Source organism: Conger conger, chromosome 13 (genome assembly GCF_963514075.1).
Source record: "Conger conger chromosome 13, fConCon1.1, whole genome shotgun sequence".
Taxonomy (NCBI): domain Eukaryota; kingdom Metazoa; phylum Chordata; class Actinopteri; order Anguilliformes; family Congridae; genus Conger; species Conger conger.
In genome coordinates, this window is record NC_083772.1 from 28,429,013 (window position 1) to 28,446,276 (window position 17,264).

Here is a 17,264-nt window from a genome sequence, read left to right on the forward strand (position 1 = left end):
GTATATAACTGGAGACAGCGTCCACTTTTCGGTCCCATGGATGCCTATGGGAGCTGCTCAATGGCGCGAGGAGCCAATTCAGGGAGGTGGCCATATTGGACTATGGGGCTATCAGCACTAGAGTAGGCACATTGGGTACCTCAAATGGTAAGGATCACGGTTAAATGCATAGCAATGATTTAATCCATGGGTACGCTCTGAGAATTGAGAAAGTGGAAGCCGTGTGCATAATGGGCATTTGTAATATGGCTTCTACGTCTCATTCATTCATTCATTATCCTAACCCGCTTATCCTGAACAGGGTCGCAGGGGGGCTAGAGCCTATCCCAGCATACACCCTGGACAGGTCGCCAGTCCATCACAGAGCACACACACCATTCACTCACACACTCATACCTATGGCCAATTTAGACTCTCCAATCAGTCTAACCTGCATGTCTTAGAGTAATGAATGAATGAATGAATGTTCTTCTTATAGAAGAATTTGGTGACACTGTGACATTACATGAGCAAACATTGTGTGGCACTTGACTGTAACATAAGTAATTATAGCTGGCTAGCCACAACCTCTGTCAGTGTAAGCCATTATGCAATACCATAGCTGGACAGCATTTTTAAGGTAATAATATATTGTTGAAAAGCTATAGCTGCAAGATAGATGTGGACTGATTTGTGATTAAAAACACCATGAATTCATGCAATTCTCAACAAGCTGATATTTGTATGTCTGGTTGATATCTGGCCCATTGGGAATAAACTTTTATCCTAACCAATGTATAATAGTGCATAGCATCGGTCAATGGAACAAGTACAAACAAAGATCTGAAATGATGAATATTATATCATCAAGTAGCTTGCCACAAGCGACATTTGATGCTATCACTTCATTATAATCAAACGTAACCTCAACTACACTATTTTGGAGACAGATTGGGAAGGTGATGGGCTACAATTACCAAGTGAGAACTGTCACAGCTAATTATGGTTTTATTCTCATTAAAAAAATAAAATAAAAAATACATGGATATAACGCAAAGAATTATGTTAAATCTGTTGATAAATTAGTCTTATATAGGCTATTATTTTATATACATAAAATTTGCATATTTATAATTGACAGGTTTATCATCTTAATCACCACCACCTGAACCAGCACCATATGCATTGTCTCACAAATGAAGAGCAAATTAAATATATGAAGCTATTCTCATTATTCAATTATGTTAGCAGGTAACATAATTATTGACCATAATAATATCAAAATAACAATATAAGAAACTATTCTGTGCAGGTACCTCAACACAGCATATCGAGTTGAGTCAATTTCAGCCGCATTCTCGTTCATGGCGTGCATTGTGACCATGCGCACCAAAGTGGAATGAAATAAATCCTAGATCTTATTCTGTGGGCCTCGGAAATTTTAATTTAGTAAAAATAGTTTTGAATGGAATGGAAATTTGCTTTGGGCACCAGAGGCTTACAAAACAGCAATACCTTGAGTAACTACTGGAGCTTGCAAGCTTCTTAGAGAATGGAAAACCCTGGCCCCCTGTTGCTGCCCCATGATATGAAAGGCAGATACAGAGATATGTCTGCAGCTAGCACAGCAGTGGATTTAGAGGCATTCCATAATGTCATCTACTATATACTTGTACTATAACTTTAATATGCAAAATTGCGAATACACTGTACAGTGAACTACTCAAAGATTATGAATTCTTGAATCTCACCCAGTTGTGAGCAGATGTTGATTGACATACAATACACATTGTACATGGCTGTATAGCATGTTGTCAGACATCTGTGCTGATACTTTGAAGAAGAGTAGGCTGATGTCAGCATTAGGGCTGATCAATTTATTTTCTTGTCTTTTGAAGCTTTCAGTAAATGCAAACATTTCACTAAAAACATAGTTGTTTTTATTTATGTAGACGTAGTCGACACATTTGTGATGAATTCAATGTAACAGCAATTATTTTATTGACATAAATGTAGAGCTACAAAATAAAAATAATATAAAAAAACCTAATAAAAGCCTTGTGAAGTATTTTCAACCATATTATATTCTAGTCTATATGAACAACTGCAATTATACACTCCTATCTCTGCTATGTAATATATGTGTACAGGCTACAGTCTAACTGAAATTTCAAATAGAACACATAGAACAAATATATACAGATTGAAATTAGACAGCTAGTTAAAACATCAATGTTAGATCATGTTCTTGTCAAAACCTACGAAAACGTCTTCTGGACAGAATGCGATATGAAATCCGAACGAATTGCATGATGGATGGAAGATGGAAACAGTAACAGGACATATCCATTGCCTCCCGTTCTGACAAATCTCTGTGTGCAAGTGTGCTTTAATTAGAGTAATTCCACTTGTCTTGCTTCCACCTTGCTCCTCCTGGTCAGTTTGAGTGTCTACCGTGTCTACCATGTCTATAACGTATTAATTAATTAAATGTGTTCTATAAATTACATATGACATTTCAGAATAAAAATAAACCAACAAATGATGTAATATGTGATGAAAGTAGTGGATGTTATCACTGTGAAAATTCAATAAAGATTCCTGTTTCCATTCCCTTTCCATGTCTCTGTCTTTCTCAGCTTATCATTAATTTTCTTGAATGATCCCCACTGTAAAATCCAGTGATGACCAGCTTGAAATGACCAGCTACCAGATGTTTCAAAACATAGTTTCAGCTGGTCAAACCATAAACTCTGATAAAAGGGATTACACACTCTGTGCCATCATTAAGCACTAACATTAGGCTGATGTTGATGTAATTGCTAACTTGTCAGTAGAAGTTACGGGTTGAACCAACTCTCCTACAAATGCAAACGGACATGGGAATATTAGCCTTTTCTGTTAACTATTAGCTTGAACCCCAGTGCCCATATGCAAAAGCAGAAAACTGTTGAAAAATTATTTATGGACAATAGGACCTGCAGACTCTGATGTGGCCCTGACTGACTAGCAAAACACCCCACCCCCTCCTCTATGGATTTGATCTCTATATCCAAGTAATGTATTGATTCAGTCTACTAAATATGCCCTTTGTGTAAAAAAATCATATTTCTTTTATTTAAAAAGGGGGGCCAAGGGCAATATTCTTTCAGGGGGCCCAAACTTCTGAACTGTGCCCCTGACTAGTTGGAAAAATTAAAGAGATTTTGAGGGCATCTTGCCCATCATATGTTTTCTTGAGTTTAATTCAGGTTTTAACAGAATGATGTAACACTTGGGCGCAAAAATAGAGAAAAGCAAACCAAAACTGGAAGCTAAAATGGCAAATATTTCCACAGCTACAGTGAACTTTCCTGGTGAGCTGAAATAAGCAGGTAAAAAGGTGATCCAGACTGCACAGAATATGAGCATGCTGAATGTGATGAATTTGGCTTCATTGAAGTTGTCAGGCAGTTTACGAGCCAGAAAAGCTAAAACAAAACACAATATAGCGAGGAGCCCAATATAGCCCAGCACAGCCCAGAACCCCACTGCTGATCCTACATCACATTCTAGAATGATCTTTTCTTTGTAGTGCTTCATGTTCTTGTTGGGGAAAGGAGGGGATATTATTAACCAAAGTACACAAATAAGGACCTGTATGAGAGTGAAAGCAAGAACACTCAATCTCTGCTGGGGAGGCCCAAACCACTTCATGACATTACTACCAGGAAGTGTTGCCCTGAAAGCCATTAACACCACTATTGTTTTCCCAAGAACACAAGAAATGCAGAGGACAAAGGTAATCCCAAATGAAATGTGGCGCAGCATACAGGACCAGTCAGAGGGTCGGCCAATGAAGGTAAGAGAGCACAGGAAACACAGTTTCAATGAAAAGAGTAGCAGGAAACTCAGCTCTGAGTTGTTGGCTTTCACAATGGGTGTATCCTTCTGAATAAAGAACAAAACGGCCACAAATAGAGTTACACAAGTTCCAAACAATGAAAAAAGAACAAGCACTATTCCCATAATTTCTTTAAAAGACAGGAATTCAACAGTCTTTAAAACACATTGATCTCTTTTAGCATTAGACCAGTATTCCTCCGGGCATTGAATACAGTCATTAGAATCTGCAAGAAAACAGCCGATACCATGATTAGAAAACTCAAGTGTTGTGGAGACATTGTAAGTAAACAGTTCTGATGGGATTCATATCACGCAATTGCAATTAAGTGTAAAGTAGAGTGGCGTCTGGTGAGCTGACAATTAGTGGGGCACAAACATTTCCTTTAAACAAATCATTGATCTCAACCTGTTTTCATAAACTCTTTTTGACAAGTATGTCAATCAAAAGTGTGACTAATCAATTGGCAAGTACAACACAGCTTCTTCATATTAAATCATAAATTCAATTTATCCATTAACAATCACTACGTAGCCTAGCCTACACTTTTCAAAAAAGAGGCACCACACAGTTATCTACAACGTTAGCTTTCAGAATAACAAAATAACAAAACAATAACAAAAATCTGTGCTTCAAGATTTGTTTACAATGTACAGTACACATTGCAGATCTTTTCCACGCCAGTCTCCAGTGTAGATAAATAAGTCTACATGTGTCCGCAGATAATGTTGCTAAAATGTTCACAATTTCGCCATGCAAATAAAAGTAAATGTATAAGGCACAGGCTCCTAAACTGCCTATGTGGGGTGAGCTGGCTATATCTGATGGTACTGATGGATCGTGAATTAATCATTGTTTTGATACTCAAGGGAAATCAGGGGATGTCTCCACCACGGCTTAGTGATTAAAGGGTATTTTCCTAAATTGTATTCATCATTTAACACAATGTTAAGTACCTGGGTGTTAATTTCTGATTAGTCAGATCATTGCTTGTTAATCAATGAAAATGAAAGAAAACAGGTTGAGATCAATGATTAGTTTAAAGGAAAGTGCCCTATCAATTCTCAGCTCACCAGACACCACTGGTAAAGCATACAATTAACACTACTTCTGCTTGGGCTTATAACAAGGTATACTGATCACCTGTAGCATTGCTGATTTCTCCCTCAGCACAGGGCACACAGTCATAGCAGCAGACTGGCCTTCCTCTCTGCACAGCCTTCCGGGTGCCTGGGGGACAGCTCTCACTGCACACTGACCTGGGTTTCTGTGCAACATGTTTCAATGCAAAGCACTTGTAAATATTATGGCCCATACATTCTCCATAAGGATACTCCATAACAGCGAACCAATCTGTTTTTTAATGATGTAATAATGACTCCTCTCTTGTGTCTCAACACTGGTAGACTGTATGGTAGATTTGCTGCTACCTTTCCTAAACTCTTATTGCTAAACCCTAACTGCTGATAACTGAGAAACTAGCCTCCCCATCTCCTTTGCTCTGGTTCAACAACAACTAATGATCTTCTCTCTGTCAAATACCCCTTTCACACAGAAACAACAACCCGGGAATGTCCTGTGTTGTTGGTGTGAAAGGGTCAACCCGGGAAATCCGTCCCGGGACCGCGACCCTGCTCACAACCTGGGAATTACCTGTGATTGGACACAGCTTGGCTTTGTTATGAAAGGGGGGATCCTGGGTTACTCAACCCAGGATTCAATCAAGGAACATCACTGGTTATGCCCAGAGAATCACTGGCAATGGTACCTGAATTTAAGTTTTAATTTTAAATAAGTTGTGTCATTCTTTTCTTCTCGAAAATCGTTCATGATCTATGTTACGTTTTATTGTAGGTCACAGAGGTTACAGAATTAGGCTTGGGGTTGGGAAATGTAATGTCAACCTGGAGCTGTGTATCAAGGTGCACCCAAGTAATTTAAAAAAATAAATGTCATATCTTTCCAGCCAATCGCTATCAGGCTAGATCATGCACCCAATGTGGTCTGTTGTCGTTACAATAAAGAACACAATGCAACTTGTGAACAAGCATATATTTCTGTTATTGCAGGTGCATGTTAAATACGGTCTCTTTGCTTGACTATGTAGGATCATTTTCGTTAAAACCGTCATTTTAACACCCACCTATGATTATTTTATATTTTTTGGCAATGCTAGTTATGTTTCTCTCCCTCAAAGGAACTGCATTGTGGCTGTTGCAAGTTATCATCTGGTTGAGACGCTATCAATGTTTCTCTCAGCCGCAACTAGATCAGGTAATTATCTTGCGATCAATTTCATTACTCTTTAGTAAAACAGGCGATGACAGCAGAAGAACTATTCTCGATCGTAAAGATGCTTGAACAAGATTGTATACCGTAATTATTTGCATTAAGCTTACATTAGGTGACAGCATAAAATTATTAAATCCTTTAAATTTTAAGATTGCCTGAGAAAAATACCAGATCAAACACACCGTCCTCCACATTGAATCTCCAATAAACAAAACTGTCCATCATTGTTTGTTTTATTTTATGTATTTATATATTTTTATTGCAAAAAACATCAGATCAATTTATGGGAACATAACGTCCATTTTTATTTCAAGATGGGACAGCCTTGTTCAGCAGTGACTAAACCGGCAGACCTGGGAAAGTCCAGCGTCTGGTGTGAATGGAAAGGACCCGGGACATTCCAGTGAATGAAGCACGGGTCGATCCCAGGTACAATATCTTGTGTATATCCTGGGTTTTCTGTGAGAAAGGGGTACAAGTAATGATTACATCATTGTTGCATACAAAAGATACATTTTCGTATCATAATACATTGATATTCACGTTATACATTCTGTCCCTTTATGCTTTGTATTTGTTCTCCTATATTGTTATTTTTTGAGAATGGGTAAGCATCACATTAAAACAAATCATATTAGCTATAATGCTAAAATTTGTGGCTTACCCCTCCCAAACACAAATTCTGAAGGACAAATTTAATGCGTAGCATGTGACAAATTATAACAGAATTTTAAAAGCATACAAACACATACAAGCAAGGTACCCTTTCTTAAATTCAGGCGATTTACACGTTTTATGAAGTCAATATATAATGAAATATGGAATATACTCTATGCTTACAGTGTTTTATCAATCTTGCTGATACATTCCTTTGTAATAAAAGTGAAATAGCCATTGGTGCTCAATACTGAAAGCTACATATTGGATAAGTACTGGTGTCAGAGGACCCTTCGGTGTACTGCATAAACACTTACCTCATTTTCCCCACCTGCCCAAACCATACTAACAGCACTCATCACAAACTGCTGATCAGATGGTAAAGAAGCATCATAGAAGCCAACCACTCTGAACTCTACTGCACCATCAGGAGAAAGCTGCCAGTTCACCACCTCATATCTGGCTGCTGGGTCTCCATTATTGTCAAAGGAGACATACTCCCCATTTCCCAAACTAAAATTGACTTTTTTCAGAGCCTCAAGCACCTGTTGAAAAGGTAAAGTTTCATCACAGATGCCATTTAACTGGTTCGGAGTATGGGTTCTATTAATGAAGTTAAAGGAGAGCATTGAGTTACCTGCCAGGGTTCTATTTTCACACCATTTGTACAGCCTTGATGGGGTGTACATGCCAGCAGGTCATGTAGAGAATGAGCAACAGCGTACACTGCTTTATAAACATTATTGGAGAATCTCAGCTCTGATACATCAGTGTATTGGTTTTCCAATTCACTCAAGCTCTCAGATCCAGTGCATGGGGCAATATGAGGCTTGTCATCTCCTTTTCTTAGAGAACACTGAAAGGCAGCTTCCCAAAAGTCTATAACCACAGTATTGTTTGGGTACTGGGATGGGTGAAGTTTCAACAAAAACTTTTTAAATCCATTTATCTTGGCTCTACTGATAGCAAACCCAATAGACCCGCCCAGTATTCTGAAACCCATAGGTGTTCCTAGATTGCTTGCTGTTATCCAGCCTTCACTGCCAACCATTTGAAGACCAGTAATGTTCTGAATGGTCAGTTGAACTAATAAGCTGTTCATATCAAGCTGGTCAAGAAATGCTACAATTACTTTTGCAGTACTTCTTTTGATAACATCTACAACCTTCAGTAGTTTCGCTGGTTCTGTTCTTTGAAATTTCTCGGAATACTCAATGCAGATGCCTTCTTGTTGAGCCGCATCTATAAACGTTGCCATCCCATTGTTGCCATAGTCACTGTCACTCCTCACAGCTCCTATCCAGGTCCAGCCAAAGTGCTTCACCAGCTGAGCCAGTGCTCTGCTCTGGTAATAGTCACTGGGAATCGTTCTGAAGAATGAGGGAAACTCTTTTCTGTTGCTCAGACATGCACATGTTGAAAAGTGGCTGATCTGAAATGAAAACATTAAAACAGACCCCAAATATACACTCAGTGAGCAATTTATTAGGTAGACCTGTACACCAGCTTGTTAATGGAAATATTTAATCAGTAAATCATGTGGCTGCAACTAAATGCATAAAAGCATGCAGACATGGTCAAGAGGTTCAGCTGTTTTTCAGACCAAATGTCAGATTGGGGAAGAAATATGATCTAAGTGACTTTGACCGTGGAATGATTGTTAGTGCCAGACATGGTGGAAAAAAAAACATGAGCAACAGTTCTGCGGGTAGAAACGCATTGTTAATGAGAGAGGTCAGAGGAGAAGATACTGTTCGAAGCTGACAGGAAGGTGACCGTAATGAAAATAAACATGCATTAGAACAGTTGTATGTAGACTATAGCATCTCAACACAAACCTCTAAGTGGATGGGCTACAGCAGCAGAATAACTCAGACAAATAAGTATAATAAATACCTAATAAAGTGCTTGCCGAGTGTATATAAACCATGAAACATATACATATACCCAGACCCAGTGGTTTGCTTATGTTTAGCTTTCTCCACTCTATTTAGTATCATTGAGAGGGTGGGAGGCTCCAGGCAGTGAAGCTGGAAGTATGCCTGCTCAGTTCAAAAGAGTTTTCTACCCATTGACTTCAATGTAAAAACCCAAGCTGATTTAACATCCAGAACAGCTTTTGGTCCTTAAGTTTTGGAACAATATTGAATTTTACAATAAAAAGCCCTGTCTCAAATCTCTTGTCTGAGGCCTGTAAGAATATAATAGAAAATGTTGACAAATGTATTATTTAAAAGGCTATCTAACTGCTGTGGTTCAGCTGACAAGTAATAATGCAGTTAGATTCAGTGAGCAGCAGTTCTGTGGGCAAAATGGCATTGTTAATGAGAGAGGTCAGAGGAGAAGGGCCAGACTGGTCGAAGCTGACAGGAAGGTGACAGTAATGCAAATAACCACATATTACAAAAGTAGTAAGTAGAAGAGCATCTCTGAACACAGAATGCGTGAAACATTTCCACAATTTGACTATGCCAATTGTTTTATACATTCAGTGCAGTGATCCTTTTGATGATAAGTATGTTGTATAATACTCAAGTACTGTACATTTCAGCACTGAACTGCTTTTACAGACTACAAATGAAAATCGGTTTTACTGGTTGTATTTATTGGATAAATAAATATTAGCTGATTTTAAACTAGTAAATGGCTTTATAACACATTGTTAGGAATGTATTTTTGCCTTATATCATTCCTGCCATGATAAATAATGCTGAATACAATTTATTATTCAAATGAGAACATCATTTGCATAACTCACCCTTTTTTGCAGAAAGGAATAAAGGAATTCTCACCAGTGGGATTTGAAATAATCCAACTGCTGCAGCAATTGCAATGGAGTTTGTAGACCGAGATTCTCCAATAATGGCCTTCACTGTTTCTGGTGTGGAGCAAGATGTGTCGTTCAGCATTTCCTTATACCCATTCATCAGAGCCATGGCTGACCGTATAGAGAATGTTGTAGAAGCACAGGTGTCATATATCTTATATCCAAGAGATACACCTGGGAGGAGGTCAGTTCTGTTGTTAATTTCTTCAATGGCGAAGATCATAGTGTGGGACACTCGCAATTCTCTGAAATTAATCCTAGAGATGGCACATTACTAGTTGTTTATTATACGTTGGATTGAACAAAAGTCAGCAAGGTGTCATTAATCACAGACAGATAAATCGCTCTTGTATTTCTTACCAAACATCCTTGCCAAATGTTAAAATAAACCTAGTCAAAATAAAATGCCTACTATTCTTGAACCATTTTTTTTTTTTTAAAGATATTTTTTAGGCCTTTTTCAGCTTTTATTGGACAGTATACAGTATAGAGAGACAGGAAGAATGGGAGCGAGAGAGAGGGGAAGACATGCGACAGATGTCAGACGGTCGGATTCGAACCGCCGACGTCGCGGCTCGCAATGAGCATGCGGTCAGTGCTCTACAGGCTGCGCCACGGAGACACCCCTATTCTTGAACCCTTTTGACTATAAGCATAATCTTGGCATCTTCTGAAAGGTAACCATTTGGAGGTCTTTACTCAGTCAGAATTACTCTAAGTAGGCAGTTTTCTCAAATGGACATTTGGAGACTCCAAAAGGACACATAGAAACTAAATTATATTATGAGTTATTATGATGTTTGAAATATTGTATTTTGTTTACTAAAGTATAAAACAGAAAAAAAGTGTTTGCATTGACCCCCCGCCTGTTACCGTCCCCCTATCTCTCCCTCTCCTTGTGCTCTCCTCAGATAGCAACCGGTCAAAAATAAGTACAATAATCACAATAATAACATTGTGCATACTAATATATTAATTGAGGTCCATTGATTAACGATTTTGCCAAATACCCAACCCCCATCAACAAGTCAAACATATTCCACAATTTCACATGCTATTTACTATTCAAACACAGGCTTGCCCTTAATTTATAAGCGTACTGAATAATACAATATTTTGAGAATGTATTTAGATGAGCACTGATATAAAATGGTGTCACAACGATTAAACTACCCTCTATTGTGGAGCCACAGGTGTTCAGGTGCACTGTCTTCCTCAGAAATATTTACTCAATAATATTTGAGAGGCTAGAGAGATGAAAGATTCCTTGGAATTCCCCCAAAGGAAGTCCTCTATTTAGCAAATCTCAAATTTGTTATAAAACGTCAACCTTTTTGGCCATAAAATCTCAAGAACTGTCTCAGCGTGCATATTGAAAATGCTTACAACAAGCAAAATAATGCTGTGTTATTTTCTGAAAGCCTAACAAACCATTGGAAACGTAATGTCATTTGCTAAAATGCTTCTCAGTCCTTATTTCAATGTCATACCACTTGGTTCTTGGTTCATCTTAAGTTATACTGTATTTTTTGCTCACAGATGGGGATCACACCTTTAATGTGCAACAGGATTACTGATACATACTGGTCAGAGAAGTTTGTACGTGGGCTCTTCTTGTTAAAAATGGAATGAATGCAAAAAACCCTCAGCGGCCCAACCCTGCATACCATTAAGCTCAATGCTCCAACTCGGATGTAAACCTACCATCTCCTTTTCACAAGACCATTTCCATAATCACATTACTGCTGAAAGTTCATTGTAATGTAACTTTACCTTGGACACTTTAGGGGCTCCGGTGTGGTTTTGAATTGGATGTTTATTTCTGTTGGATTGCTATGCAGGGAGAAGACCCCACCAATGTAGATGTCTCCTTGTTGATAGAAGCTGGGCTTGGCAGCCCTCCCCAGTATTCTGCATGGTGGTGTCTGTGCTCTAGCCCAGAGGACTGCCAGTGTCAGCAGAATAGTCTTCAGTGCCATCCCACTGCACATCAGAGATCCAGCACTGTGGTGTAGCAGGTTTAAATACAGCTGTTTTAATTCTCCATTGATCTGTGATTCTCAAGGGCATGACTGAGTCTCAGGATAAGCAGGTTGAGGTGGCGCCAACTACACTGGCAACAGAGGCAAACGCTCTGACACCCTTCACATTTTGTACACTTGATGTTGTAGATTCACTGCCATTTTCTCCCAACATGTTTTTAGAATTTCTTTTGCAAATTTATTAAAAATCAAAAACTGAAATCTCTCATTTACATAGGTATTCAGACCCTTCGCTGTGGCACTCCAAATTGTGGTCAGATGCCTCCTGTTTGCTTTAATTATCCTTGAAATGTGTCTAGAAGGAAATGGTTTAGGAAGGCACACACCTGTGTATATAAGGTCCCACAATTCACACTGCATGTCAGGACAGAAACCAAGCCATGAAGTCCAAGGAACTCGCTGTAGACCTTTGCAATAAAATTGTGGCATAGATCAAGGCAAAGGTATACATTTCTAAAGCTGTGTGTGTTCCCAGGATTACGGTGGCCTCCATATTCATTTGGAAACACCAGTTCTTCCTAACCGGGCAAGAAGGGACTTACCCAAGAAGACTCAAAGCTGTAATTGCTGCCAATGGGGCTTCTACAAAGTACTGAATTAAGGGTCTGAATACTTATAGAAATGAGAGATTCAAGTTTTTTATTTTTAATAAATGAGCAAAAAATAAATAAATCTAAAAACATGTTTTCACTATGGGTTATTGAGTGTACACTGATGGGAAAAAAATGGCAGTAAATCTGAAACATAAAGTGTACAAAATGTGAAGGGTCTGAATACTTTCTGAAGCCACTTTATATGTATACATTTACTAAAACCAGTGGAGCTCTGCGTCCTGCTTGCTTGCAAATACTGGGCAGCATTGTTGCAAGGTGACTGTCGTGCATTGCCTCTAAACAAGCATCAGAATGCACAGCAATGGCATACAAAAAATCCCTGCTATGAACCAATCAGATTGCATCCATTTTATAAAATAGGCTAACTATAATCTAAATGTGACTGTTACATGCAACAACATCACAAAAACCAAGGGCACAGCCTACCAATTGAATAATTAATATTCCATTACTCTACCCCTTTAATTAATGTTGCAAAAAAACAATAACATAAGAGGCATAAGAAAAGTCCCATCACAATGGCTTCAGGAGTTTATTGCATGCACACAAAATTATAAACCAGTGAAACAATAAAAAGGACCAGGAGAGCCTGGTTTTGCCGGACCCTGATGTTGCTAATTCGGTTGACCCATGCCCAAGTGGAATTGGACCCTCTTTCACTTTTTTTTTTAATAAAGAATGAAATATATAACTTATGCCAATGATAAAACATCTATCCCATGAAACCAGAAAAGATGTTCAATTTAACGCCCATAGAGCCATTTCCATCTCACAAGGCAACTTATATTACAACAGAATTTTTGAAAATGCTTTAAGAGCATTGCATTGTAGGTACAGTTGCAATAGGGCACTTTGAGATTGCTGTGGCAGAGGACAGGTTGCGGTTACATGTGGTTTTGAATATATTGATTCTATTTGCTGCATATCGGGAATATGGTGGAACAAACCAGCCGGCAAATAAATAACATCCGCTTCACGGAATCAACACCTTTTTTCCTCGTTACTCACAGTAGAATGAATGAACATTTTATTCATAGAATTTGGCCAGGCATCGCCTGTCAGTTGAAGGTAACAACAAGTTGGTAAATGGCTGGCATTTATATACTGCCTTTATCCAAAGCAGTGTACAATTGATGCTTCTCATTTACCCATTCATACATGTACTCACACACCAATGGCGATTGGCTTCCATGCAAGGTACCAACCAGCTCATCAGGAGCATTTAGGGATTAGGTGTCTTGCTCAGGGACACTTCAACATACCCATGGTGGGAATCGAACCAGCAACCTTCTGACTGCCAGACAACTGCTCTTATCGCCTGAGCCGAAGTCGCCCCATTTCTCTGCTTTATATATATAAATAACACCGATGTACAGATTAAGTTTATCAGGGGCTTACATTTTGAGGCAATGACTGGGAATTAATTAATTAGTACTGCTATGTGTTGGATCGGCAGAACACCGGTCTTTCCGTAGATGTGTCTGTGAGAACTACACTGATTACAGGCCAATTCGGTATCTCCCATTGGGTCCAAACATTCATATTTCAGTTGTCAATATTCTTATACTATAGCTATATTCATTCTTAATTGAATTAACTGAATTCTATTGATAAAAAATCTTCTTCTTTTTTGCCGTCTCATGTTACCTAGCGATTTGATAAAATTCCAGGGTTATGAATGTGACATTTGGACTCAAAATGACAAACAAAATCCCTCCAAAAAAATGACGTGAAGAAACAAATCTTTCTGAACGAATCTTTCAAATGAACAAACTGACCCGATTCTTCTCTGTGAAAGATTTGTTTGTTTGGCTCTCTCCCCAAGTGCTGAGATCTGCCGACTCCCCCATCGCCTCCTTTGCCGTAAGAAGACATTGATTTTAGTGACACAGTGTCCAATAGCTATTTATCAGGCCAGCATTCGTGTGAGGGCATACATAAATGCCAATCAAGCAATCGCAAATGAACAACCGTAAGTACCTATGTCAGGAGAGTCATAAAATCATACTTAGCAAGTGAATGAAATGTGACAGAAAGGAGTGAACGAACGAGAGAGCCACTGAGCCGGTGAACTAGAAGTGACTGAAAAGAGCTAATGAACAAGAGGGCCAAATGAGCCATAGAACAAGACAGCCAAATTAACCATTGATCAACTGAAGAACAGACCCATGAGCTGGTAAGCCATGAGTCATAAGAAGAAAAGTAGCTAGCTATCTGTAGGCTGCAAAAATATATTTCAGGTATTGTCTTAATTGCATTAATGTTTAATTTGAGCGAATGTTACATTATATACAATGTAATTGTAGCCTATGTAATTTTAAATAGTCTTAACTTTGACAACATCTCATAACTTACATTTTCATAAGAAACCTGAAATGAAGCTGTAAAATGTTTAATAATACTATTCATAGCTAATGTATTATTTAGGCTATTAAACAGATGGCTTTTGTGCAGTATCATCCATACTGCAACGCATAATTAAACAAATGTTAAATTTATTGACCAGCAAGTGACTCTGGACCGGTTCTGTGCCAGAACCAGCTGAATTTGTGCTTGAATCAGGGCAGATCCAACCCGGACTCGCTTGCTGCCTGCAATCGTTTTATTTTCCTCCGATTAATAGGCTTGGCTACAACAGGGCAACTGATCTGAGTAACATATGACACTAATGTGCATACTTTCCAGGTGTACAAGTGAATGAACAAGTGAGGAAATATTTTGAACAAATGGAGCCAAAAGATCCGGCTCACCAAAATTAACAAATTTTCTCATCACTAAGGGGAAGGGCCAAAAAACTCATTTAAGAAATATTGTTAAAGGTACCATAGGTAAGATTTTTGTGTTAAAACATTGTTACAAGACATTGACAAAGGCTCACTGACATGTTGACTCACTCTCTGCCTGTGTTTATATTCCTTAAATTCGGGTTTAAAAGTGTACATTTGTCGGGCTGTCAAATGTATCAAAACATTGTACAACTATAGAGCAATTAAAGCCCATTGGTTGAAAAATGGTTCCAACTGCCACAGCCAATGGCATTCTGGGGGCTTATTCTGATTGTTCGTGTCACTACCCAAATTGCACTCCAGACAAGCAATCACTGAAACTCTGTCTTGCTTATTATCCCAGCAAAGACTACATATCTAATGATAAAGCAATACCAGTTTGTTATCAGTAGCTAGTTAGCTTGAATAATTTACAGATATCCACTTAAGATAAAATATAGGCAATACGAACATAGTAGCGATTGCACAAGCGTTGTGCTTCAGGTGTATATTTGCACATTCGGGAAGCTAACTAGTAATCGCTAATTTGCTTGTCATAGCGAACTGGTGTTGTTTTATAACTAGATAAGCAATCGTATACAGTTTCAGTGATCGCTTGTCTGGAGTGCAATTTGGGCAGCTACACATTCCATTTGTCTCTTTACATGTTCAATCATCTGTAAAAACCTTTATTTCTCTAAAACTCTAAGTTGCATCGTTTGTGGTAGACTATCATATCTTAGTTATATAGCCAGCTAGTTACGCAGCCAAATAACTTGCTTGCTTACAATATAGTTGCTTCGCTAAAGTGAAAACTATAAGTATAAGAGTTGTGTCGCAAACCAATGTCGTAACCAATCTCATAAAGTCACCTATTGGACAACATTTTCTTACTAGAACACTACGAAAAGACGGCAGGCTCTGTTGCGTTTGTCACTGTCAGCTTTCCAAAACAGTGCACGAGCACACTTAACTGGATAATAACGATTTATATTACACATTATATTCATAGACTTTGGGAAGCATAAACAGTGTTGTCATTTGAGGTTGTCTGTTGTTGAAATTCCTCTCTTGACCGTTAGAAGTCTGAAATTGCCTATTGTACCTTTAAGTCAAAATAAATTTGACAAACAAATGTATGGATGTGGTGCAAAAAGATCGGTATTTTGGGGAGACCATACACTAAAAACTGAATTTTAAAGTCAAATGAAGAAAGTTTAATTTCCAGGCATTGTAGGAGGCTTGGCTGAACATAAAATTTTTCTGCATATTTTGATGGGTAACAATCAGCTAAGGTATAATAAAGTGTCACAAAGATGTCAAAATATGAAACTATTTATTCAAACATCAAACCAGTATTGCATATAAGTTTACCTAAATGACTACATGACTACTCAATAATAGAAAAGATAGTTACATGGTCTCCTTTTAAAAAAATGATGGGTTTTCCCGATTTTCGGGAAGAAAACATTTTTCACCAATAATATGGTGAAACATTGATAAAGGTTCTCTTATTCCTTCTAAACAGTCCACCAAAATATGTTTCTAAAAACATTTGAGGCAAGAAATGAGCAATGCAGTTTCTGAATCTTTAATCATATTTGATTAGCAACGCCTATTTTTTTAGTTTGATCCATGTCCAGTGTGCCAGACGAACAGTGCTGATTCCATAGGAAGTGAGTGGAATGCAGTGTTTCCATGATTCGTACGACTGGACGGGACCACCTATACATGTTGTTCCTTCCTGATAAAAACATTCTCTACTAAATAAGAGGACACAAAGACACAAAGGTGAATGGAAGTTCTCTTCAATCACTCGTCCAAGCGATTTAAGAACAAATATGCTCGTAGGAGTGGTTGGTGCATGAGTCTGTACTGTCTTGCCTCCAGAAAAGTATTTCTGTACTGTTGGACAGTTTTTTTTTTTTTGTCTACATTAAGTTGAGAATTCTTTGGTCATTTTCCTTGGCCCATGTTCCGAAGAGTTGATTTTGGCTTTAGCCTATGTCTCTGACTCTTATTTCTGAGCCTCATAATGGCTTTGTCTTTTCGCACAACTCCATTGACTAGATACTGAATGCTGTTTTATACCTGCTCAAAAGACCAACCCAGTGAATCTGTTTGTACCGAACATTAAATGTGACTAAGCTGAAAATACACTTTAACCATGTGAAAAAACAGGTTTAGAGTACAGAGCCAAATCAA

General features: G+C 38.3%; 1 protein-coding gene across 1 annotated transcript; it reads right to left on the reverse strand.

The window, feature by feature from the left end:
- Positions 1-3,174: 3,174 nt before the first annotated feature.
- Positions 3,175-11,617, reverse strand: LOC133107792 (extracellular calcium-sensing receptor-like). Its single transcript, XM_061216979.1, has 6 exons — positions 11,412-11,617; positions 9,604-9,895; positions 7,449-8,243; positions 7,129-7,356; positions 5,006-5,129; positions 3,175-4,088 (listed from the first exon to the last, which is right to left on the reverse strand). The coding sequence occupies exons 1-6, from the start codon at positions 11,615-11,617 to the stop codon at positions 3,175-3,177; spliced, it is 2,559 nt and encodes an 852-aa protein (XP_061072963.1).
- Positions 11,618-17,264: the final 5,647 nt, after the last annotated feature.

Bases quoted from the DNA above. Each gene is read 5' to 3' on its own strand.
- LOC133107792 (XM_061216979.1), bottom strand. From the start codon at position 11,617: ATGGCACTGAAGACTATTCTGCTGACACTGGCAGTCCTCTGGGCTAGA. The intron at 7,357-7,448 runs GTAACTCAATGC...CCTTTTCAACAG, and splicing joins TGAAAATAGAACCCTGGCAG to GTGCTTGAGGCTCTGAAAAA. The intron at 5,130-7,128 runs GTAAGTGTTTAT...CATGTTGCACAG, and splicing joins GGGCAGGTGGGGAAAATGAG to AAACCCAGGTCAGTGTGCAG.